Source organism: Lytechinus variegatus, chromosome 13 (assembly GCF_018143015.1).
Source record: "Lytechinus variegatus isolate NC3 chromosome 13, Lvar_3.0, whole genome shotgun sequence".
Lineage (NCBI taxonomy): Eukaryota > Metazoa > Echinodermata > Echinoidea > Temnopleuroida > Toxopneustidae > Lytechinus > Lytechinus variegatus.
This window is the reverse complement of record NC_054752.1, coordinates 7,217,118-7,243,410: the sequence shown is the minus strand read 5'-3', so window position 1 is coordinate 7,243,410 and position 26,293 is coordinate 7,217,118. Positions and strand designations below refer to the sequence as shown.

Sequence of the window (26,293 nt, the reverse complement as noted above, 5' to 3'; positions counted from 1 at the left end):
TTTATTTCATAACTGACCTTTATTCATTACAATATTCTTTCTGATGGGATTTATTGATATTGATTTTTAAAAATGAACATAATGTGCTTACAGTCACAGTTAATTATTAGTCAAACTTTTATCAAAATTGTTATTACATGTTGATGAAATGAATAATGCATGTTATCACATTTAAAAAGGATTGATGCAAAATCGTTGTAGTAGAGTATGTAAATCTGCACTAAAAATATTCATTATTGAACCCCATACAAGAGATATTCAAAGATTAACTTGCTGAATATTTCAACACTGAAGTATGTGAAACCAGCTTTCCTGTAGTTAGAGGATCAGAGGGTTTAGACAAGGTCACAAGAACTTGAATATATTTGAAAGAGCATTTTTCATGTAGAAATTATTAATATTGATATTTTGTTTAATATTTTGAGCAATTATAGGTACTTTGTTATTCTATTTTGTACCAGACTGCTGTAACAAATGGAGTATTTACATATGAATACAGATTTTGAAGAAGTCACTTTGAAGTGCATATAAATTTGCACTGAAATTCATTTTAATAACCCTTATGATAATATTGATGTTATCATTACTACTTTGTCCAGCAACTACAACGGCAGCTCCAGAAACAACCACCCAATCGACAACACCTGGTAAGTTTTTTTCAATGACCTGTTCATTCATTTTGATATCTGACATTGTGATGCTGCATAGTGGGACTACAGTTCAACAATATTTACCTTAATTTTACTTGGGTTGGATCCTTGCCAACTTTATGTAGGGGTGCTGTGGTCTAGTGGTCATGATTCTGTGGGACAGGGTCCATTTTTAAGCCATCTTGTGATTTCCTTTAGGAAGAACTTTACACATATTGTGCTGCACTCAACCCAGGTGAGGTGAGTGGGTACCTGGTAGGTAAAAGTTCCTCAAATGCTTGAGTGCTTAGGTAGCTTAGTTAAAGCCAGGGTATTTATACTAGCAGGGCCCACTGGGAGAACATTTCTTTGTAATGAAGTGGCTACCCTGAGTATATATGCTGTTATTAATATCATTATCTACACTTATATTTCGAGATACTAATTTGTTTTCCATACAAATAAACTTGTCTACTTGCGAAAATGCTTTTTTTTTCACAATCACAAGAAAGCAAGAATGCGTATAAAACTGCACCGAAATTGATTTTGATAAACTCATATAATTATATTGATGTTATCATTACTACTCTGTCCAGTTCCAACAACAACAACGGCAGCTCCAGAAACAACCACACCATCAACAACAACTGGTAAGTTGAATCAATCTGGTACCTTTTCAACAGTCTAAGCTGTATTTTTTCAATAATAACGATAATAATAATAGTGTATATATGTAGAGCGCACACACCGTCAGTAGACACTCATGGCGCTAGCCGAGCAACAGTTCTCATTTACAATGTAAAAATAAGATTTTATAGAAATTTATATAAATACTACACAAGAACTATGAACAAGTACAATGTAAGAATAATAATTTCACATCTGCTTCGTTAACCTCAACCCCATCCATCAGCACATTATCATGCACAACCCAGTGCCCTCTAGCTGCCCCGTTCACTGACAATTTAAGGGGTAAACCCAGTCAGTACATAACTCACAGGAGCTCTAGCAATCTGAGGACATGAACAGCCTATGGACCGGAAGGGAAGAATCATCTTTCTTTTAATCATAAATGGAATGTAACAAAATACAAATGCGAATCGTATGCGAATAATGCGAATCAGCTGCTTATTGACCAATATACACACTCTTCATCATAGACACAACAATGGAAGGTTGCAGGAAAGCCACAGTAAAAATGGCTTTATTCTGTAAACACTGTCATTTTTGCGGGATTCAGTTTTCGCACTGGGTGGCATCGAAAGATATTCGCGGGTTCTATAATAACCACAATCTGCTGAGTGAAGTCTGGTTGTGTTCTTCCTCTGCAAGGTCACAATCCTTAGTGATGATTGATATAGCTGTATCCATAAGAGTGGGGATAACACACAACTTTTGGTAGAGAGGGTGGTGAGACTTGAAATTGAGATACTGGACAGTGTGGGCAGCAACATAATTGTTTTTTGTCAATTGATAATATCCACATTTCATTATGGATTGAAGGATCTTTTTTCTGAATATTTTAATTACAGTGACCACAACAACTACCACTACAACAGTGACAACAACACCAGGTATACATAATAATGAATTGGAGTGTTCTTTTCATTAGATGTACTTACTATTTGAACTGAATCGTCAGTGACATTTGTTCTTAACTTTGAGATATAGGAGCAAATTCAGTTTTGTACTAAGTCTAGGTGTCCTTACTTTTGATCTTATTTTTATGTAATGCCAGTTTGTATGTGTACACTTACAATTTTAAGCCTGGTAAACAGATTTGGAACATGGAAATAGCTGCAGTGAGATCAGATTCGGTTAAAGTTTTCCTATTTAGTTGTACTGAATAAAGAAATGTCTTGCATCTTTTTGTAACTGGTATATGTATAACCTTTTTGAAAGATGACTTTTCTTGTTTTTATCACCTGTTATTCTAGGTGTTTGTGAGGAGGACTTGGAGATGTTGAATGTTACCATCACCCTTACTGCTGATGGGAGTAATCAGAGTACAGATGGAACTATCACACTTGTGTCTGGAGTCAATAAATTCAATATTGAGCTCTCTATTCCAGGTTACATGACGATAGTGAATGCGCTGAGTTTATTTGAGGTTGGAGGACAAAACGCCCCTCTAGAGAGGGTTCGCATCTCAAATATTAGGCCTAGTCCAAGCGGCGGTGATACTATTGAATATGATGTTAGCTCCACTCCTCCTGGCATGTTTAGAGTTCTTGGTACATTTGAAAATGCACCTGTTGAATCTTTTGACATTGAAGTACTGGATGAGACTAGCAGGCCCTTAACTATTGAAGTCCAAGTCAGAGGATGTATTGAACAAGGTAAACAGTTTGCCCTCAGCATGATAATATATCTTATATTTCAAAATACGAATAGGTAGTTATTGCTTATCCTGCCCAAGATAAATTGGTGACATAGGTTTTGATTCTGCAATTGCTATGATTTCTGTGTATGTTTTAAATCATGATTCTGGCTTTTATTGCATAAACATAGCCTATGGATTGTTCCATCTTTTATGTGTATGTAGTCTATGCCATTTCTTGTGTGCTCTAATGATAATAGGCCTTGTGAACATATTTTGACCAACTAATTTTGAGAACATTAAAAACATTTAAAAATCATTATAACTCAACCAGAATACTTAAGTAATAGAAGATAGTTTTTTCCATGTCACCCTCATTTTGGAAATGTGGAAACTGACAGAACAAGTGAAAGGGATAAAAAGTTGAGAATGATGCTGTAACTCATATAATAATATTGATGTTATCATTGATACTCTGTCCAGTTCCAACAACAACAACAACGGCAGCTCCAGAAACAACCACACCATCAACAACAACTGGTAAGTTGAATCAATCAGGTACCTTTTCAACAGTCTAAGCTGTATTTTTTTAATGCAAATCAGCCGCTTTTTTTGACCAATATACACACGCTTCATCATAGACAGTACAATGGAAGATGCAGGAAAGCCACAGTGAAAATGGCTATTCTGTAAACGCTGTCATTTTTGCGGGATTCATTTTTCGCACTGGGTGGCATCGAAAGATATTCGCGGGTTCTATAACAACCACAATCTGCTGAGTGAAGTGTGGTTGTGTTCTTCCTCTGCAAGGTCACAATCCTTAGTGATGATTGATATAGCTGTATCCATAAGAGTGGGGATAACACACAACTTTTGGTAGAGAGGGTGGTGAGACTTGAAATTGAGATACTGGCCAGTGTTGGTAGCTTTCCTATAGACAAATAGTTTGGGAGTACCATTAGGAGTAGGCTGTACATGGGTCAAAACTACTTTTTTGTAAGGTGTTAGGTTTTACAGTGTTTATAATGGAAGTAAACTGCCACCTTTCAAAAAGTTGGGGAAGTAAATGCACTAATGGGACCTGAATTTTATAGTGTCATTGAAGGTCACATGATAAGCAAATTTTGTATGAAGTTATGTAGATTCTATAGGAGATATATCACAATGATTTGTGGATACAATTCTGAAGGTTGGCATTGGAGATGGCAATAGTTTTAGCTATATCACATATTTTTTAGCACATAAGGGCTTAACTTAACATTGTTTTCTATTTAGACATTCTTCATTGTTTCAGCAAGGCCTAGGTAAAGGAAAAAAATAGAGAATGCCAAATTAGAAGATTGAGAGTGATATTCAGGAAAGTGTATTTCAGTTGATGTGCAACAACATAATTGTATTTTTTCAATTGATAATATGCACAGTTCATTATGGATTGAAGGATTTTTTTTCTGAATGTTTTAATTACAGTGACCACAACAACTTCCACTACAACAGTGACAACAACACCAGGTATAGATAATAATGAAATGGAGTGTTCTCTTGATTAGAAGTACTTACATTTGAACTGAATCGTCAGTGATATTTTTTTTTAACTTTAAGATTTAGGAGCAAATTCAATTTTGTACTAAGTCTTGGTGTCCTTACTTTTGATCTTATTTGTATGTAATGCCAGTTTGTATGTGTACACTTACAATATTAAGCCTGGTAAACAGATTTGGAACATGGAAATATGTGCAGTGAGATCAGATTCTGTTAAAGTTTTCCTATTTATTTGTACTAAATAAAGAAAAGAAATGTCTTGCATATTTTTGTAACTGGTATATGTATAACCTTTTGGAAAGATGACTTTTCTTGTTTTTCTCTCCTGCTATTCTAGGTGTTTGTGAGGAGGACTTGGATATGTTGAATGTTACCATCACCCTTACTGCTGAGGGGAGTGATCAGAGTACCGATGGAACTATCACACTGGTGTCTGGAGTCAATAAATTCAATATTGAGCTCTCTATCCCAGGGTACATGACGATAGTGAATGCGCTGAGTCTATTTGAGGTTGGAGGACAAAACACCCCTCTAGAGAGGGTTCGCATCTCAAATATTAGGCCAAGTCCAAGCGGCGGTGATACTATTGAATATGATGTTAGCTCCACTCCTCCTGGCATGTTTAGAGTTCTTGATACATTTGAAAATGCACCTGTTGAATCTTTTGACATTGAAGTACTGGATGAGACTAGCAGGCCCTTAACTATTGAAGTCCAAGTCAGAGGATGTATTGAACAAGGTAAACAGTTTGCCTTCAGCATGATAATATATCTTATATTTCAAAATCAAAATAGGTAGTTATTGCTTATCCTGTCCAAGATAAATTGGTGACATAGGTTTTGATTCTGCAGTTACTGTGATTTCTGTGTATGTTTTAAATCATTATTCTGGCTTTTATTGCATAAACATAGGCCAAAGATTATTCCATCTTTTATGTGTATGTAGTCTATGCCATTTATTGTGTGCTCTAATGATATTAGGCCCTGTGAACATATCGTCGGCCTTATGCCAAAAGGGCCTTAACTGCTTTTGGCCATTCCGAGATAATGGCGTTTAAAGGTTTTGGCCTCTCTAATAATCAAAAGTTTGTGGTCGTTTTTTTGCTTTTGAAGCCAATTTCGATAAACGTTTTAAGTTATTAAGTTTTACATGAAATGTGTTAAATTTATTATAAAATATTCAGAACCCCTAAAATCGGGTTAAGGCCCTTTTGGCATAAGGCCGATGATATTTTGACCAACTAATTTTGAGAACATTAAAAAATTTAAAAATCATTATAACTCAACCAGAATACTTAATTAATAGAGGTGATTTTTTTCCATGTCACCTTCATTTTGGAAATGTGGAAACTGACAGAAAAAATGAAAGGGATAAAACTTTGAGAATCAGGCTGTAACTCATAATTATATTGATGTTATCATTGCTACTCTGTCCAGTTCCAACAACAACAACGGCAGCTTCAGAAACAACCAGACCAACAACAACTGGTAAGTTGAATCAATCAGGTACCTTTTCAACAGTCTAAGCTGTATTTTTTAAATGCAAATCAGCTGCTTTTACTGACCAATATACACAAGTTCACACGTTTCATCGTAGACAGAAAAATGGAAGATGCAGGAAAGCTACAGTGAAAGTGGCTTTATTCTGTAAATGCTGTCATTTTTGCGGGATTCAGTTTTCGCACTGGGTGGCATCGAAAGATATTCACGGGTTCTATAATAACCACAATCTGCTGAGTGAAGTTTGGTTGTGTTCTTCCTCTGCAAGGTCACAATCCTTAGTGATGATTGATATAGCTGTATCCATAAGAGTGGGGATAACACATAATGTTTGGTAGAGAGGGTGGTGAGACTTCAAATTGAGATACTGGCCAGTGTGGGTAGCTTTCCTATACACATAGTTTGGGAGTCCCATTAGGAGTAGGCTATACATGGGTCAAAACTATTTTTTTGGAATGTGTTAGGTTTTACAGTATTTATTATGGAAGTAAACTGCCACCTTTCAAAAAGTTGGTGGAGTAGATGCACTAATGGGACCTGAATTTTATAGTGTCATTGAAGGTCACATGATAAGCAAATTTTGTATGAAATTATGTAGATTCTATAGGAGATATATCACAATGATTTGTGGATACAATTCTGAAGGTTGGCGTTGGAGAAGGCAATAATTTTAGCTATATCACATATGTTTTTAGCACATAAGGGCTTAAGTTAACATTGTTTTCTATTTAGACATTCTTCATGGTTTCAGCAAGGCCTAGTTAAAGAAAAAAAATGAAGAATGCCAAATTAGAAGATCGAGAGTGATATTAAGGAAAATGTATTTCAGTTGATGTGCGGCAACATTGTTTTTTTGTCAATTGATAATATGCACAGTTCATTCTGGATTGAAGGATTTTTTTTCTAAATGTTTTCATTACAGTGACCACAACAACTACCACTACAACAGTGACAACAACACCAGGTATAGATAATAATGAAATGGAGTGTTCTCTTGATTCGAAGTACTTACTATTTGAACTGAATCGTCAGTGACATTTGTTTTTAACTTTGAGATATAGGAGCAAATTCAATTTTGTACTAAGTCTAGTTATCCTTACTTTTGATCTTATTTGTATGTAATGCCAGTTTGTATGTGTACACTTACAATATTTAGCCTGGTTAACAGATTTGGAACATGGAAATAGGTGCAGTGAGATCAGATTCTGTTAAAGTTTTCCTATTTAGTTGTACTGAATAAAGAAATGTCTTGCATCTTCTTGTAACTTGTACATCTATAACCTTTTTGAAAGATGACTTTTCTTGTTTATCTCACCTCCTGTTATTTTAGGTGTTTGTGAGGAGGACTTGGATATGTTGAATGTTACCATCACCCTTACTGCTGAGGGGAGTGATCAGAGTACCGATGGAACTATCACACTGGTGTCTGGAGTCAATAAATTCAATATTGAGCTCTCTATCCCAGGGTTCATGACGATAGTGAATGCGCTGAGTCTATTTGAGTTTGGAGGACAAAACACCCCTCTAGAGAGGGTTCGCATCTCAAATATTAGGCCTAGTCCAAGCGGTGGTGATACTATTGAATATGATGTTAGCTCCACTCCTCCTGGCATGTTTAGAGTTCTTGATACATTTGAAAATGCACCTGTTGAATCTTTTGACATTGAAGTACTGGATGAGACTAGCAGGCCCTTAACTATTGAAGTCCAAGTCAGAGGATGTATTGAACAAGGTAAACAGTTTGCCCTCAGCATGATAATATATCTTATATTTCAAAATAGGTAGTTATTGCTTATATTGTCCAAGATAAATTCGTGACATAGGTTTAGATTCTGCAGTTGCTATGATCTCTGTGTATGTTTTAAATCATGATTCTGGCTTTTATTGCATAAACATAGCATATAGATTGTTCCATCTTTTATGTGTATGTAGTCTATGCCATTTATTGTGTGCACTAATGATATTAGGCCTTGTGAACATATTTTGACCAACTTATTTTGAGAACATTAAAAACATTTAAAAATCATTATAACTCAACCAGAATAATTAAGTTATAGAGGTTAGTTTTTTCCATGTCACCCTCATTTTGGAAATTTGGAAACTGACAGAACAAGTGAAAGGCATAAAAAGTTGAGAATGAGGCTGTAATGTCATTGGCATGAACAGATTGCGGATGACACTAAACTATCAGAACCAACTTTTCAAAGGGTTCAGCAAATGGAAGAACTGAAGTATAATTGAAGGAGCATTTTGTAATTTGCAGAAATGTAATGAAATGTTTATTTTCTAAATTGGTTCGAGTAATTTTATATACTTTCGAGGTTTTTTGGCTCAGTGTATATCTCTTGTGACATATTGTGCTGCACTCAACCCAGGTGAGGTGAATGGGTACCTGGTAGGTAGAAGTTCCTCAAACGCTTGAGTGCTTAGGTAGCTAAGTTGAAGCCAGGGTAATGATAATAGCAGGGCCCGCTGGGAGAAAATTTTTCATAATGAAGTGGCTACCCTGACTATATATGCTGTTATTACTCTTATCATTACAAACACTCATTCCTTTAGTTACTAATTTGTGTTCTCTACAAATAAACTTGTTTACTTGAGAAAACGTTCTTTTCGTCAAAATCACAAAACGAAATGAAGTCACTTTTAAATGTGTCTAAATTTGCACTGAAGTTTATTTTGATAACTCATATAATTATGTTGATGTTATCATTACTACTCTATCCAGTTCCAACAACTACAACATTAGCTCCAGAAACAACCACCCAATCGACAACACCTGGTAAGTCGTCTCAATTACACTTTCATTCATTTTGATATCTGATATTGTGATGCTGCATAATGGGACTACAATTCAGCAATCACTAACTTAAAATTACTTCAGGTAAATCCTTGCCACCTTTTATGTGGGGGTGTTTTGGTCTAGTGGTCATGACGCTATGGGACGTGGGTCTAATTCCAAGCCATCTTGTGTTTTTTTACCAAGAACTTTACACATATTGTGCTGCACTCAACCCAGGTGAGGTGAGTGGGTACCTGGTAGGTAGAAGTTCTTCAAATGCTTGAGTGCCTAGGTAGCTTAGTTGAAGCCAGGGTAATAGTAATAGCATGGCACACTGGTCTGAGTTTATATGTTGTTATTACTATTATTATCAACCCTCATTCTTTCGAGTTCATAATTTGTTTTCTATACAAATAAACTTGTCTCCTTGCGAAAACGCTCTTTTTTCACAATCACAAAAAAGCAACTGTGAAATGTGTGTAAAAATGCACCGAAATTTATTTTGATAACTCATATAATTTTATTGATGTTATCATTACTACTCTGTCCAGTTCCACCAACAACAACGGCATCTCCAGAAACAACCACACCATCAACAACAACTGGTAAGTTGAATCAATCAGGTACCTTTTCAACAGTCTAAGCAGTATTTTTTTAATGCGAATCAGCCGCTTTTATTGACCAATATACACATGCTTCATCATAGACAGAACAATGGAAGATGCAGGAAAGCCACAGTGAAAATGGCTTTATTCTGTAAATGCTGTCATTTTTGCGGGATTCAGTTTTCGCACTGGGTGGCATCGAAAGATATTTGCGGGTTCTATAACAACCACAATTTTCTGAGTGAAGTCTGAATGCGTTCTTCTTCGTGTGCAAGGTCAAAATCCTTAGTGGTGATAGATCTAGCTGTATCCATAAGAGTGGGGATAACACACAACTTTTGGTAGAGAGGGTGGTGAGACTTGAAATTGAGGTACTGGCCAGTGTGGGTAGCTTTCCTATAGACAAAGAGTTCGGTAACACCATCCTGTACTGGAGTTTTCCTATTCGACTTCATGAGTTAATTTGATACTGCCAGTGTTGTCTACTTGGTTGAGGTGAGAAGATAGTCTGTCCATACTGTTCTTTTCCACAATGGCAAGAGCATCATCTGTATACTGCTTCCAGAGTGATGTTTGATGTCATCTTGATCAGTGGTGATTGCTTCCTGTTCTAGATGTAAGCCACAATGGGTGACACAGGACTCCTCTTTGTGGCTCCTAACGTTTGGCGGTATAAAACACCATCAAACTGGAAATAGTATGTTGTCAGGATGAAATGCAGGAGTGTTACAATGTCAGTGACAGAAAGGTAAGGTCTTTTCTTTAAGTCTACGTCGTGATTAAGTCTATTTTCAACATTGGCGATAGATTACTTTATGGGGTGATGGTGAATAGACTTGCAACATCAAAGGGCACCATTATCTCTCCCCTGTCCATGTTATGTTTTTGAAATCCTCCGTCATTGCAACAGGAGACAAAATGTTGGCCAGAGTTCTGGAGGTTTTATATCCTACAGATCTAGTATAATCGACCAAAAAAGACGGAGAGGAAATGCTTATTTGTGGATTTTCAGCATGCAGTAGAGACAAGGAATATTTTCCTCCGTAGTGTAGAAATATTCTTACTGCATAGCTGATGTTTTCTGTTCATCTTGATGGTTTCAGTAATGCTAGTAACTTCCTTTTATAAGGGGTAGGATCAGGAGGAAAAAAATCTCAGAAGTACTTTTATCACTAATCATGTTACTAACCTTGCTCTTGTAATCTTGGGTGCTCAACACTACAGCAGTGGCTTTACCTCTGTCATCAGGCAGATGGTAATGTCCTTGTTCTTGGACAGATTGCTGATGGCTACTCCCTTCCACACTGGTGATGTTCGGTCAAGGAAGTCTTGCATTTTATGAGAATGCCAACTATATCATTCCTAAGAGCCTTGCTTCTGATGAGATCGCAAGCAACTTGTTCTGATGCTACTATGAAGTTTTGATGCTGTAGTTCCTTAGGTGTGGCAATGACACCAAGGTCCTTTATTAAGTAGACATGAGATTGAGAAATCACGGAAATACGCCTGTTTTTCGTGAACTTTCACTTGCTAGGCTACAAGCTTCATCAGACTGTATAATATGCTTTATTCTCGACGTACGATTACGTACTTCATTGATGTGCATCAGCGATAGCATCACTGGATAGCACCAGCTGCCTGTACATGTACAATGATGGTCCAACGAAGCTTGCAGCGTAGCAAGCGAAAGCGTACCACAAAACAGATAAATTTTGTGTTTGTGGAAAAAAATGCTTTCTCATGTCTTCACATCAATCAGAAGAGCCACTTCAGTTAACTTGTTTACTTAACTTAATGAGTTGTTTTCTTGAATTTGATATAGTTATTAGTAATGTAAAGGATTTAAACTTTGAGGCAATGAGTGATATTTGTTGAGGAACAAGCTGTTAATCAAGGCAAGGTGTAAATAAGTCCGGGAGCGCAGTTAAAATTAAGGGTTTGGGGAAAAATAATGTTATTGTACCATAGGGGCTCCATTATTTTGTCTTAAGGAAGGTGAATCTACATTTGATATCAAGGTCATGGTCATAGTTTATTAGCATATTCAGTTAGCTTAATATTATTTGAGACAATTTTTTTTAAAATGCTGATTGAGAAGATTATTCATAAAGTATATTGGTGTATTGTCTTGTGGTAGATGTGCAACATGTAGGTTTCCACACCTGTCTAGGCTTCAGTGAAACTTGATTTTTTGACTTGTTTGAACAAGCTTTTAGAGTTTTTCTATGTGCTGTATTGCATTGATCAAGATTTGCAGTGCCAACCAACCTTGGTTCATGGATGCCCTAGGTAAACTTTCCTGTAATTGTGCTGTTTTATATGAGGTTGACACAGGTCATGTTAGGTCTTACAGTATTTTTTATGGAAGTAAACTGCCACCTTTCAAAAAGTTAGGGATGTAAATGCACTAATGGGACCTTAATTTTATAGTGTTATTGAAGGTCGCATGACAAGCAAATTTTGTAGGAAGTTAATAAGATTCTGTAGGAGATATCTCATAAAGATTTGTGGATTCAATTCTGAAGGTTGGCGTTGGAGATGGCAATAGTTTTAGCTATATCACATATGTTTTGGCACATTAGGGCTTAACATTGTTTTCTATTTAGACATTCTTCATGGTTTCAGCAAGGCCTAGGTAAAGAAAAAAAAATGAGAATGCCAAATTACAAGAGAGTGATATTCAGGAAAATATTTTTCAGTTGATGTGCAGCAACATAATTGTTTACTGTCAATTGATAATATGCACACTTCATTTTAGATTGAAGGTTTTTTTTCTGAATGTTTTAATTGCAGTGACCACAACAACTTCCACTACGACAGTGACAACAACACCAGGTATACATAATAATGAATTTGAGTGTTCTTTTCATTAGAAGTACTTACTATTTGAATCGTATCTGAATCGTAAGCAAAATATGTTTTTAACTTTGAGATATAGGAGCAAATTCAATTTTGTACTAATTCTAATTGTCCTTGCTGCTGATCTTATTTCTACTCAATGCCAGTTTTTATATGAACACTAACAATATTAAGCCTGGTTAACAGATTTCGGAACCTGGAAATAGGTGCAGTGAGATCAGATTCTGTTAAAGTTTTTCTACATGTATTTAGTTGTACTGAATAAAGAAAAGAAATATCTTGCATATTCTTTTAACTGGTATATTTATTGACTTCTAAAAAGATGTCTTTTCTTGTTTTTATCACCTATTATTCTAGGTGTTTGTGAGGAGGACTTGGATATGTTGAATGTTACCATCACCCTTACTGCTGATGGGAGTGATCAGAGTACCGATGGAACTATCACACTGGTGTCTGGAGTCAATAAATTCAATATTGAGCTCTCTATCCCAGGTTACATGACGATAGTGAATGCGCTGAGTTTATTTGAGGCTGGAGGACAGAGCATCCCTCTAGAGAGGGTTCGCATCTCAAATATTAGGGATCGTCCAAGCGGCGGAGATACCGTTGAATATGATGTTAGCTCCACTCCTCCTGGCATGTTTAGAGTTCTTGATACATTTGGTAATGCACCTGTTGAATCTTTTGACATTGAAGTACTGGATGAGACTAGCAGGCCCTTAACTATTGAAGTCCAAGTCAGAGGATGTATTGAACAAGGTAAACAGTTTGCCCTCAGCATGATAATACATCTTATATTTCAAAATCAAAATAGGTAGTTATTGCTTATCCTGTCCAAAATAAACTGGTGACATAGGTTTTGATTCTGCAGATACTGTGATTTATGATTATGTTTTAAATCATGATTTTGGCTTTTATTGCATAAACATTGCCTATGAATTATTCCATCTTTAATGTGTATGTAGCCTTTGCCATTTATTGTGCATTAATAATATTAGGCCTTGTGAACAGATTTTGACCAACTAATTTTGAGAACGTTACTTAAGTAACCTCTATTACTTAAGTAATAGAGGTTAGTTTCTTACCATGTCACCCCCATTTCGGAAATGTGGAAAGTGATAAAACAAGTGAAAGGGATAAAAATTTTAGAATGAGGCTGTAGTGTCATTGGCATGAACAGATCTTGGATGATACTAAGCTATCAGAACCAACTTTTCAAAGGGTTTAGCAAATGTAAGACGAACTGAAGTATAATTGAAGGAGCATTTTGTAATTTGCAGAAATTTAATAAAATGGTTATTTTCTATATTGGTTTGAGTAATTTTAGATGCTATTCTGGTCGCTGTTGGCATGATCGCGCCAAATTTGGCACCCACATTTTTTACTAAATAAACTACAAGCTAGTATATAATAAAATTTCTGAAAATAATTAGTTTTTATTTACTATGAATAAAATATGCAAATTTATTCATGAAAAACATTTGAATATTTAACACCCAGTTTCACTTCAATTTTTTTTTGCAGATGCCATTCTTTTAACCTAAATGTAATTTAAAGGTTTCCCCAAAGAAAAATTGCCAAAGCCAATTTTTCCTTATGTATATCTTTGATATTTCCATCTTTTGATTTTCATTGTTTTTTCAATTAAAATTATTACATACTATTTAACAACTAAATTAAGCCCTAGATGAATTAATCAGACCAAATAGAATGAGAATATTCATCCTTTCATGAATTTCATCTTCACAGATTTTGTAAACCAAGAGTAAACTGGAGGCTTTTTCGGCATTATTTTGTCTCGTAAAAAGTCACCTGACTTCGTGATGCTCTACTGATACGTCCTGTATTTGTTCCTGAAAGTTGCGCGAAACTGAAAAAAAGTTACAGAAATATCGCACTAAGCGTTGAGAGGGGGCCATCATGGCCCCCCAATCCTTTTAGGGTTAACCTTTCCTTATTCGATTCTATGATTCCCATATGACACTTTATTTCTCACTTTTACTAATTTGTTTCCTCTACAAAAATAACTTGTTTTCGTAAGAAAACAATCTTTTCTTCACAATCATGAAAAAAAGAAGTCACTTTGAAATGCATATAAGTTTGCACTGAAATCTGCTCATATTTTGATTACTTCGATAATATTTTGATACAGTTCCACCAACTACAACAGGAGCTCCAGAAACAACTACACCATCAACAACATCTGGTAAGTTTAATCAATTAGTTATCTTTTCAAAAGTCTAAGCTGCATTTTCTGCATTGTAATCAGCGAATTTCATTGACCAATATACTCACACTTTCGAAATCCTATTTTCTGTTCATATTCCAGCTCTAAAGTGGCGCAATTCAGCATTGTTTTGATCCAATCATTAGCTCTTGTGACATTTAGCACAACTTTTCTTTGCATAGGGGACAACAAGGAAGGCAAATTTGAGGTGCTGCGGGCCTGGTATGGACGGCCGACCGCTGGGTAGAGACGGGGGGGGGGGGGGTACTGGAATTTAAAGTGCATAGGATCAATTGACACACCTGGGTGCTCGACAAGATATCTTTTTGAAAACTAAGGCAAGATATACAAACATCGGATGTGTGAAACAGACCTACATGTAATACATGTAGGAGAAGGCAGGGTAAGTTGAGCATAGGGGCAAGTTTAGCCACCTGCCCCAGGCCAATAATGAATGAGTCAGACATCGTGGCGGTGTCAATTATTGATGACCCATGGCATAACCCCTAACCCCACCACCTTTTTTTTCTACTTTGAAACAAAAAGTACTTTTCAGAGGGTAAAATACACATTTCAGCCAAAAAAGTACAATGGGGTGTAAAATAGATAAGTGCTTTTTACAAACACTGACACGTCTTTAACTATAATAAAGATATAAGAACAACATTATTGGTCCAGGTATGGATCTTCATTCTTGTCATAGTCTTTTACATGATGGATGCATGAGAAAATGTGTGGATGTGAAATTATCGCATAACGTTCGGACTGGGGTAAGTTGAGCCATGGAAATTCTTATGGTAATGTATATGAAAAACCTTAAAAGGCCGTCAATATGCAGGTAGAAAGGAGCAAATTTACATGACTGTTCTTTTCCTTGTAGAGGATGTTAGTATTCATGGAGAATTAGCAAGTGAAAAGACTTTAAATAAAAAGTTGAGATGCTGGTTCTTCCCCCATACATTTTGTACATAGTTTTTGTGGCTCAACTTACCCCAGAAGGTGACTCAACTTACCCCATTGTTTTGGGCAAGTTGAGCCATTTGACATCTCTTTTTCAAAGGTGACAATAACTTTCAGTGTGGGGGTAGAAAGTTATATATAACTGAAAAATATTTCAGGCAAAGTACTTATTTCTCCCAAGATTATTAATCATATCAATTCAAACATGCAAAAAGTGTCACAACTTACACCACCTTTCCATACATTTATTTCAAGCAACATCATAATTCAAATTTTGATCAGCAACTGCTATGAAAATAATTGCATTGAAAAAAATTATTGCTATGTACATTTATCATTTTTTGGAGTGCTATATAGCGCTGGCTTGCATGCTTGCTTAAATTTTGGCCTCTATAGGTCAAAGTATACAGTCTCCTTGCCAAAAATACATTTCAGTTGATATGCAGCATGAAAGTAGTTTGTTCCCTGTCAATTGATAACATGCAAACATGTCTTTATGATTGAATGGAGTTGAGAGGGCATTTTGTTAATTTTTTGTCTGAATGTTTTGAACAGCAGAGACTACAACTACTGTCATGCCAGTTACTACAGGTGAAATTGGCGATGCAGGTAGGTTCACATTAACTCTTGTCTTTAAAAAAAAAAAAATTATTCTCTTCTTGGAGCGTTGTGGCCCAGTGGATTAGTCTCCGGACTTTCAAACAGAGTGTCGTGGGTTCGAATCCCAACCATGGCGTAATTTCCTTCAGCAAGAAATTTATCCACAATGTGCTGCACTCAACCCAGGTGAGGTAAATGGGTACCTGGCAGGAATTTATTCCTTGAAACGCAGTGCGCGTAACAGCTGCACTGCTTAAGCCAGGGTAATTATACTGTAGATATACTGTAGAGCGCTTAGAGACTTCTTACAAAGTAAGTATTAAGCGCTATATAAGCAAGTATAATTATTATTATTATTCTTTTAAAGATATTATTCAGTTGAATTCATACAAGGGGACAGGTTAGGAAATGTTAAGTTACAAACAAGCTTATGACACTTTTATAATAATTTGCAGACGGGACATGAACTCAAACTCTGTTCTTGAATGAAGGGGTGAAATGCTGAGAAAAAAATGCCTCATGTAGGCCTAAGCTGTATGCCAGCCATTCTCAATTACTTATTCTGAAGCGCCACATTTCTTGTTGAGAATCTGTAATGCTCCACTACCCATTACGCTAACCAGCAATGTATCAGTGGAGGGTGTCCAGATGAGGCCCCTGGTGGGGCTAGAGGGGGCAGAGCCCCCATATGTTTTGGAATATGAGGCCTTTTAAATTGCCCAGAGGGGCTCTAATTAATATCAACAGAAGAAATACAAATGCCAACAAACTACACAATATTAATATTAAAAGAAAAATGACCAGTGACTTTTTCACAACATACCAATGATACCACGAGTTCAGACTGTTCTGCACAAGATCTATTGGCTGAAGCAAGTGGCGTGATGAGTTAAAAAAAAAATGAGGGGGCTAATTATGGCAGCTGAAGCAAAAATATTGAACTTTTCAGTACAAAAATCTATATTTTGACATATTATTAAGAAAATAATGCAATGTTCCACTCTTTCCCTTTCCTTTTCTCTCATTTTCTCCTTTTTTTTCTTGGCTGTGAAAAACTTTGGGGGCCCCATTCCCCACCCCCATGTGTACGCCAGTGACTGAAGTTACATTACAGCCCCAAACTGCCCCCATCTATTTCTCTCTCTCTCTACAAGTCACATATGGTATCATTTATTCAGTTCGTGCTAAGCAAGAGTGCATGCAGGCAATACATCTGAACATATTTCACTTTTACAGCTTCAGATTTTAATCGGCTCCGGAAACAAAGTTTCTGCTTGTTATGTCCCAAAGTCATAATCTTTTATGATCATGTTCTTTGAATATCATATTATTTGATGTTTAATTCTTAACCAAAAAGTATACTCTAGAAATGCAAAATTTCTCGCCGTTGAAATAGAAGTCCTACAAACGGGTTTTCAAATCACTTGTGTGGCACATAAACTTTTTACAGCATAGAATAAATAAAAAGTAGAACACCATCGAACCTCCATAATAGGGATTATCGAGTGCTAAATTTGACAAAATTTGAGGAAATCAATTTTAGCACTTAAGTGTCAAGTAAAGATTTTTGTTTTCTCTTTGTATTAAAATCGATCACCAAATCCTTATTTCCAGGTTACTGGTAGATACATTTTTTCTCACCAATTTTTCCTTGTTTTAATTTTTTTTTCATACCGGCTCCCAAGCGCCACTTCGCAAGGCTCGGTGCGCCACAAGTTGCGCGCGCCACTATGTGAGAATCCCTGCTGTATGCATTTTCTGTCAGGTCCAGAAATGTATGAAATAAAAATCTGGCATTAAAACACAATATCATATCAAATTGTCCCTTTCTTTGATAAAATGAATAAAATAACCTCTTTTCTCTCTGATACTATTTGTTTTCAAGCGCTTACATGTCTTCTCAATGTGTCATATATGTAACAAATCATGTTTTACCCAATATTTACTTTTAGCTGTAGAAACTACGCGCCCACCAAGATCTACACAAACAGGTAACTCAAAATGCTATGCATATGCCTATACAATGGTGAACTTCCATTAAAGTTTTCTCACATTTAGATACATGTTATAGAGAAAGATGTTTATTTCATAACTGACCTTTATTCATTACAATATTCTTTCTGATGGGATTTATTGATATTGATTTTTAAAAATGAACATAATGTGCTTATAGTCACAGTTAATTATTAGTCAAACTGTTATTACATGTGATGAAATGAATAATGCATGTTATCACATTTAAAAAGGATTGATGCAAAATCGTTGTAGTAGAGTATGTAAATCTGCACTAAAAATATTCATTATTGAACCCCATACAAGAGATGTTCAAAAAATAACTTGCTGAATATTTCAACACTGAAGTATGTGAAACCAGCTTTCCTGTAGTTAGAGGGTCAGAGGGTTTAGACAATTTCACAAGAACTTGAATATATTTGAAAGAGCATTTTTCATGTAGAAATTATTAATATTGATATTTTGTTTAATATTTTGAGGAATTATAGGTACTTTGTTATTCTATTTTGTACCAGACTGCTGTAACAAATGGAGTATTTACATATGAATACAGATTTTGAAGAAGTCACTTTGAAGTGCATATAAATTTGCACCGAAATTCATTTTAATAACCCTTATGATAATATTGATGTTATCATTACTACTTTGTCCAGCAACTACAACGGCAGCTCCAGAAACAACCACCCAATCGACAACACCTGGTAAGTTTTTTTCAATGACCTGTTCATTCATTTTGATATCTGACATTGTGATGCTGCATAGTGGGACTACAGTTCAACAATATTTACCTTAATTTTACTTGGGTTGAATCCTTGCGACCTTTATGTAGGGGTGTTGTGGTCTAGTGGTCATGACTCTGTGGGACGGGGTCCATTTTTAAGCCATCTTGTGATTTCCTTTAGCAAGAACTTTACACATATTGTGCTGCACTCAACCCAGGTGAGGTTAGTGGGTATCTGGTAGGTAGAAGATTTTCAAATGCTTGAGTGCTTAGGTAGCTTAGTTAAAGCCAGGGTATTTGTACTAGCAGGGCCCACTGGGAGAACATTTCTTTGTAATGAAGTGGCTACCCTGAGTATATATGCTGTTATTAATATCATTATCAACACTTATTCTTTAGAGTTACTAATTTGTTTTCCATACAAATATACTTGTCTACTTGTGAAAACACTCTTTTTTTCACAATCACAAAAAAGCAACTCTGAAATGCGTATAAAACTGCACCGAAATTGATTTTGAGAAACTCATATAATTATATTGATGTTATCATTACTACTCTGTCCAGTTCCAACAACAACTGCAGCTCCAGAAACAACCACACCATCAACAACAACTGGTAAGTGGAATCAATCAGGTACCTTTTCAGCTGTATTTTTTTAATGCGAATCAGCCGCTTTTATTGACCAATATACACACGCTTCATCATAGACAAAACAATGGCAATAATAGACAGAACGATGGCAATAATCTTAGCTATATCACATATGGTTTTGGCACATAAGGGCTTAACATTGTTTTCTATTTAGATATTCTTCATGGTTTCACCAAGGCCTAGGTAAAGGAAAAAAAAGTGGAGAATGCCAAATTAGAAGATTGAGAGTGATATTCAGGAAAATGTATTTCAGTTGATGTGCGGCAACATAATTGTTTTTTGTCAATTGATAATATGCACAGTTCATTCTGGATTGAAGGATTTTTTTCTGAATGTTTTCATTACAGTGACCACAACAACTACCACTACAACAGTGACAACAACACCAGGTATAGATAATAATGAAATGGAGTGTTCTCTTGATTAGAAGTACTTACTATTTGAACTGAATCGTCAGTGACATTTGTTGTTAACTTTGAGATATAGGAGCAAATTCAATATTGTACTAAGTCTAGGTGTCCTTACTGGCTTTTGATCTTATTAAATGCCAGTTTGTATGTGTACACTTACAATATTAAGCCTGGTAAACAGATTAGGAACATGGAAATAGGTGCAGAGATGCCAACCCTCCCGATTTCAACGGGAGGCTCCCGAAAATTCATCCCAACTCCCGCCCTTACGATTACCATCCTTATCCTCCTGAAATTACATTTTTTTGCATTGATCAAATTGGATTGAAAGTACATGTATCGTCTGCTAACTTTGGCATGTAGTAACTCCATTACGTTCGCTGCTACTAAATTCTGTGTGAAAGGCAGACAAAATAAGGAGCAGCGAAAAGCTGGTGCATGTGATATGCCCGACGGGAATCCACTGTGCACCAGGCTGGTAGGCCTGGCTAGCGTCGCGAGGCATGTGCGCTCGCGCGGCCGCTGGATTTGCGAGTCGTGCGGTGGATTATCGGTGCGAGATTTCGGCGTATTGATGGGTTGATATCGACACGAAATGGCGGAAAATCAACAAAAGAAGACCAAGAAATGGTCTCAGAAGTATGAGACTGAATACAGTCTCCAGTTACTGTGTATTCGGAAGTTGGAAAGAGGAATTTACCATGCATTTTGCACAGTTTGCAGCGTGGACATTTCAGGGAATACGAACATTGCAAAGACGAGATCTTTTAAGTTCTAGCTCCAGCTATTAGTACCCTGATGACTTAATTCACCAAGCAAGGGACAAGCGAGGAGGAAGAAGTTATCTGCGCTGAGCTTTTCTTTACTGGATTACATTAATTCCTCCCTATTGTTGAACAGGTACTTTTCTTCTATTGTCCCCTCATTTTTTTTTACATGTAAAAGAAATGCATATTTTTCTTAAAATAAATTTTTATGTTAAAAAAGTGGGAACATGTGAAATGCTGCAAAATAAGGGTCAGATTGCACCAGAGAGCATCTAGAAACCCAGAGCTTCCAGGGCCCTAAGGTGCGCCCTGGACCCTGGCCGCAAGGGTCGAGCGCTCCGCGCTCTAGATGTGCGCTTCCGCGCACAATATTTGGTGTCGGTTGCAAATCCTCCCTAATTCTGATTTCCAAAAGTTGGCATCTATGTGGTGCAGTGAGATCAGATTCTGTTAAAGTTTTCCTATTTACTTGTACTGAACAAAGAAAAGAAATGTCTTGCACATTCTTGTAACTGGTATATCTATAACCTTTTTGAAAGATGACTTTTCTTGTTTTTCTCACCTCCTGTTATTCTAGGTGTTTGTGAGGAGGATTTGGATATGTTGAATGTTACCATCACCCTTACTGCTGAGGGGAGTGATCAGAGTACCGATGAAACAATCACACTAGTGTCTGGAGTCAATAAATTCAATATTGAGCTCTCTATCCCAGGGTACATGACGATAGTGAATGCGCTGAGTCTATTTGAGGTTGGAGGACAAAACACCCCTCTAGAGAGGGTTCGCATCTCAAATATCAGGCCTAGTCCAAGCGGCGGTGATACTATTGAATATGATGTTAGCTCCACTCCTCCTGGCATGTTTAGAGTTCTTGATACATTTGAAAATGCACCTGTTGAATCTTTTGACATTGAAGTACTGGATGAGACTAGCAGGCCCTTAACTATTGAAGTCCAAGTCAGAGGATGTATTGAACAAGGTAAACAGTTTGCCCTCAGCATGATAATATATCTTTATTTCAAAATCAAAATAGGTAGTTATTGCTTATCCTGTCCAAGATAAATTTGTGACATAGGTTTTGATTCTTGAGTTACTATGATTTATGTGTATGTTTTAAATCATGATTCTGGCTTTTATTGCATAAATATAGCCGAAAGGTTGTTCCATCTTTAAGGTGTATGTAGTCTATGCTATTTATTGTGTGCACTAACGATATTAGGCCTTGTGAACATATTTTGACCAACTAATTTTGAGAACATTAAAAACATTTAAAAATCATTATAAATCAACCAGAATACTTAAGTAATAGAGGTTAGATTTTTCCATGTCACCCTCATTTTGGAAATGTGGAAACTGACAGAACAAGTGAAAGGGATAAAAAGTTGAGAATGAGGCTGTAACTCATTTAATTACATTGATGTTATCATTACTACTCTGTCCAGTTCCAACAACAACAACGGCAGCTCCAACAACAACAACGGCAGCTCCAGAAACGACCAGACCAACAACAACTGGTAAGTTTAATCAATCAGGTACCTTTTCAACAGTCTAAGCTGTATTTTTTAAATGCGAATCAGCCGCTTTCATTGACCAATATACACATGCTTCATCATAGACAGTACAATGGAAGATGCAGGAAAGCCACAGTAAAAATGGCTTTATTCTGTAAACGCTGTCATTTTTGCGGGATTCAGTTTTCGCACTCGGTGGCATCGAAAGATATTCGCGGGTTCTATAAAAACCACAATCTTCTGAGTAAAGTGTGATTGTGTTGTTCCTCTGCAAGGTCACAATTCTTAGTGATGATTGATATAGCTGTATCCATAAGAGTGGGGATAACACACAACTTTTGGTAGAGAGGGTGGTGAGACTTGAAATTGAGATACTGGCTAGTGTGGGTAGCCTTCCTATAGACAAATAGTTTGGAAGTCCCATTAGGAGTAGGCTATACATGGGTCAAAAATACTTTTTTTTTGTAAGGTGTTAATTTTTACAGTATTTCTTATGGAAGTGAACTGCCACCTTTCAAAAAGTTGGGGGAGCAGATGCACTAATGGGACCTGAATTTTATAGTGTCATTGAAGGTCGCATGATGAGCAAATTTTGTATGAAGTTATGTAGATTCTATAGGAGATATATCACAATGATTTGTGGATACAATTCTGAAGGTTGGCGCTGGAGATGGCAATGATTTTAGCTATATCACATATGTTTTTGGCACATAAGGTCTTAACTTAACATTGTTTTCAATTTAGACATTCTTCATGGTTTCAGCAAGGCCTATGTAAAGGGGAAAAAATGGAGAATGCCAAATTAGAAGATTGAGAGTGATATTCATGAAAATGTATTTCAGTTGATGTGCAGCAACATAATTGTTTACTGTCAATTGATAATATGCACACTTTATTTTAGATTGAAGGATTTTTTTTCCTGAATGTTTTAATTGCAGTGACCACAACAACTTCCACTACAACAGTGACAACAACACCAGGTATAGATAATAATGAAATGGAGTGTTCTCTTGATTAGAAGTACTTAATATTTGAACTGAATCGTCAGTGACATTTGTTTTTAACTGAGAGATATAGGAGCAAATTCAATTTTGTACTAAGTCTAGGTGTCCTTACTTTTGATCTTATTTCTATTTAATGCCAGTTTGTATGTGTACACTTACAATATTGAGCCTGGTAAACAGATTTGGAACATGGAAATAGGTGCAGTAAGATCGGACTCTGTTATTTTTTTTCCTATTTAGTTCTACTGAATATAGAAAAAAAATGTCTTGCATATTCTTGTAACTGGTATATCTATAACCTTTTTGAAAGATGACTTTTCCCGTTTTTCTCTCCTGTTATTCTAGGTGTTTGTGAGGAGGACTTGGATATGTTGAATGTTACCATCACCCTTACTGCTGAGGGGAGTGATCAGAGTACCGATGAAACAATCACACTGGTGTCTGGAGTCAATAAATTCAATATTGAGCTCTCTATCCCAGGGTACATGACGATAGTGAATGCGCTGAGTTTATTTGAGGCTGGGGGACAGAACACCCCTCTAGAGAGGGTTCGCATCTCAAATATCAGGCCTAGTCCAAGCGGCGGTGATACTATTGAATATGATGTTAGCTCCACTCCTCCTGGCATGTTTAGAGTTCTTGATACATTTGAAAATGCACCTGTTGAATCTTTTGACATTGAAGTACTGGATGAGACTAGCAGGCCCTTAACTATTGAAGTCCAAGTCAGAGGATGTATTGAACAAGGTAAACAGTTTGCCTTCAGCATGATAATATATCTTATATTTCAAAATAAAAATAGGTAGTTATTGCTTATCCTTTTCAAGATAAATTTGTGACATAGGTTTTGATTCTGGAGTTACTATGATTTATGTGTATGTTTTAAGTCATGATTCTGGCTTTTATTGCATAAATATAGCCTATAGGTTGTTCCATATTTTATGTGTATGTAGTCTATGCTATTTATTGTGTGCACTAACGATATTAGGCCTTGTGAACATATTTTGACCAACTAATTTTGAGAACATTAAAAACATTTAAAAATCATTATAACTCAACCAGAATACTTAAGTAATAGAGGTTAGATTTTTCCATGTCACCCTCATTTTGGAAATGTGGAAACTGACAGAACAATTGAAAGGGATAAAAAGTTGAGAATGAGGCTGTAACTCATATAATTATATTGATGTTATTACTACTCTGTCCAGTTCCAACAACAACAACGGCAGCTCCAACAACAACAACAACGGCAGCTCCAGAAACAACCAGACCAACAACAACTGGTAAGTTTAATCAATCAGGTACCTTTTCAACAGTCTAACCTGTATTTTTTAAATGCGAATCAGCCGCTTTTATTGACCAATATACACATGCTTCATCATAGACAGAACAATGGAAGATGCAGGAAAGCCACAGTGAAAATGGCTTTATTCTGTAAACGCTGTCATTTTTGTGGGATTCAGTTTTCGCACTGGGTGGCATCGAAAGATATTCACAGGTTCTATAACAACCACAATCTGCTGAGTGAAGTCTGGTTGTGTTCTTCCTCTGCAAGGTCACAATCCTTAGTGATGATTGATATAGCTGTATCCATAAGAGTGGGGATAACACACAACTTTTGGTAGAGAGGGTGGTGAGACTTGAAATTGAGATACTGGCCAGTGTTAGTAGCTTTCCTATAGACAAATAGTTTGGGAGTACCATTAGGAGTAGGCTATACATGGGTCAAAAATACTTTTTTTGTAAGGTGTTAGGTTTTACAGTATTTCTTATGGAAGTAAACTGCCACCTTTCAAAAAGTTGGGGGAGTAGATGCACTAATGGGACCTGAATTTTATAGTGTCATTGAAGGTCGCATGATAAGCAAATTTTGTATGAAGTTATGTAGATTCTATAGGAGATATATCACAATGATTTGTGGATACAATTCTGAAGGTTGGCGCTGGAGATGGCAATGATTTTAGCTATATCACATATGTTTTGGCACATACGGGCTTAACTTAACATTGTTTTCAATTTAGACATTCTTCATGGTTTCAGCAATGCCTATGTAAAGGGGAAAAAATGGAGAATGCCAAATTAGAAGATTGAGAGTGATATTCAGGAAAATGTATTTCAGTTGATGTGCAGCGACTTAATTGTTTACTGTCAATTGATAATATGCACACTTCATTCTAGATTGAAGGATTTTTTTCCATGGATGTTTTAATTGCAGTGACCACAACAACTACCACTACAACAGTGACAACAACACCAGGTATAGATAATAATGAAATGGAGTGTTCTCTTGATTAGAAGTACTTACATTTGAACTGAATCGTCAGTGACATTTGTTTTTAACTTTGAGATATAGGAGTAAATTCAATTTTGTACTAAGTCTAGGTTTCCTTACTTTTGATCTTATTTCTATGTAATGCCAGTTTGTATGTGTACACTTACAATATTAAGCCTGGTAAACAGATTTGGAACATGGAAATAGGTGCAGTGAGATCAGTTTCTGTTAAAGTTTTCTTATTTAGTTGTACTGTATATTGAAAAGAAATGTCTTGCATATTCTTTTAACTGGAATATCTATAATCTTTTTTAAAGATGACTTTTCTTTTTTTCCTCACCTGCTGTTATTCTAGGTGTTTGTGAGGAGGACTTGGATATGTTGAATGTTACCATCACCCTTACTGCTGATGGGAGTGATCAGAGTACCGATGGAACTATCACACTGGTGTCTGGAGTCAATAAATTCAATATTGAGCTCTCTATCCCAGGGTACATGACGATAGTGAATGCGCTGAGTCTATTTGAGGTTGGAGGACAAAACACCCCTCTAGAGAGGGTTCGCATCTCAAATATTAGGCCTAGTCCAAGCGGTGGTGATACTATTGAATATGATGTTAGCTCCACTCCTCCTGGCATGTTTAGAGTTCTTGATACATTTGAAAATGCACCTGTTGAATCTTTTGACATTGAAGTACTGGATGAGACTAGCAGGCCCTTAACTATTGAAGTCCAAGTCAGAGGATGTATTGAACAAGGTAAACTGTTGGCCCTCAGCATGATAATATATCTTATATTTCAAAATCAAAATAGGTAGATATTGCTTATCCTGCCAAGATATATTGGTGACATAGGTTTTGATTCTGCAGTTACTATGATTTATGTGTATGTTTTAAATCATGATTCTGGCTTTTATTGCATAAAC

The 26,293-nt window shown here is 36.2% G+C and overlaps 2 protein-coding genes across 2 annotated transcripts in view; both read left to right on the top strand.

Moving 5' to 3' along the window:
• The window catches only part of LOC121426612 (mucin-5AC-like), a 97,581-nt gene extending 96,264 nt beyond the window's left edge, over window positions 1-1,317 (top strand). The window contains exons 46-47 of the mRNA XM_041622970.1: window positions 600-647; window positions 1,226-1,317. Of these exons, the coding sequence (XP_041478904.1) occupies window positions 600-647; window positions 1,226-1,317 (140 nt within the window). The remainder of the gene's footprint in view (window positions 1-599; window positions 648-1,225) is intronic.
• A 1,389-nt stretch (window positions 1,318-2,706) lies between these two features.
• The window catches only part of LOC121426611 (mucin-2-like), a 56,190-nt gene continuing 32,603 nt past the window's right edge, over window positions 2,707-26,293 (top strand). Inside the window, exons 1-24 of the mRNA XM_041622969.1 lie at window positions 2,707-2,968; window positions 3,433-3,489; window positions 4,417-4,458; window positions 4,826-5,227; window positions 5,925-5,975; window positions 6,910-6,951; window positions 7,318-7,719; window positions 8,716-8,769; window positions 9,321-9,374; window positions 12,168-12,209; window positions 12,591-12,992; window positions 14,386-14,439; window positions 15,976-16,029; window positions 17,973-18,011; window positions 18,687-18,734; window positions 19,319-19,369; window positions 19,753-19,794; window positions 21,160-21,561; window positions 22,025-22,096; window positions 23,032-23,073; window positions 23,443-23,844; window positions 24,306-24,380; window positions 25,313-25,354; window positions 25,725-26,126. Of these exons, the coding sequence (XP_041478903.1) occupies window positions 2,707-2,968; window positions 3,433-3,489; window positions 4,417-4,458; window positions 4,826-5,227; window positions 5,925-5,975; window positions 6,910-6,951; window positions 7,318-7,719; window positions 8,716-8,769; window positions 9,321-9,374; window positions 12,168-12,209; window positions 12,591-12,992; window positions 14,386-14,439; window positions 15,976-16,029; window positions 17,973-18,011; window positions 18,687-18,734; window positions 19,319-19,369; window positions 19,753-19,794; window positions 21,160-21,561; window positions 22,025-22,096; window positions 23,032-23,073; window positions 23,443-23,844; window positions 24,306-24,380; window positions 25,313-25,354; window positions 25,725-26,126 (3,535 nt within the window). The remainder of the gene's footprint in view (window positions 2,969-3,432; window positions 3,490-4,416; window positions 4,459-4,825; window positions 5,228-5,924; window positions 5,976-6,909; window positions 6,952-7,317; window positions 7,720-8,715; window positions 8,770-9,320; window positions 9,375-12,167; window positions 12,210-12,590; window positions 12,993-14,385; window positions 14,440-15,975; window positions 16,030-17,972; window positions 18,012-18,686; window positions 18,735-19,318; window positions 19,370-19,752; window positions 19,795-21,159; window positions 21,562-22,024; window positions 22,097-23,031; window positions 23,074-23,442; window positions 23,845-24,305; window positions 24,381-25,312; window positions 25,355-25,724; window positions 26,127-26,293) is intronic.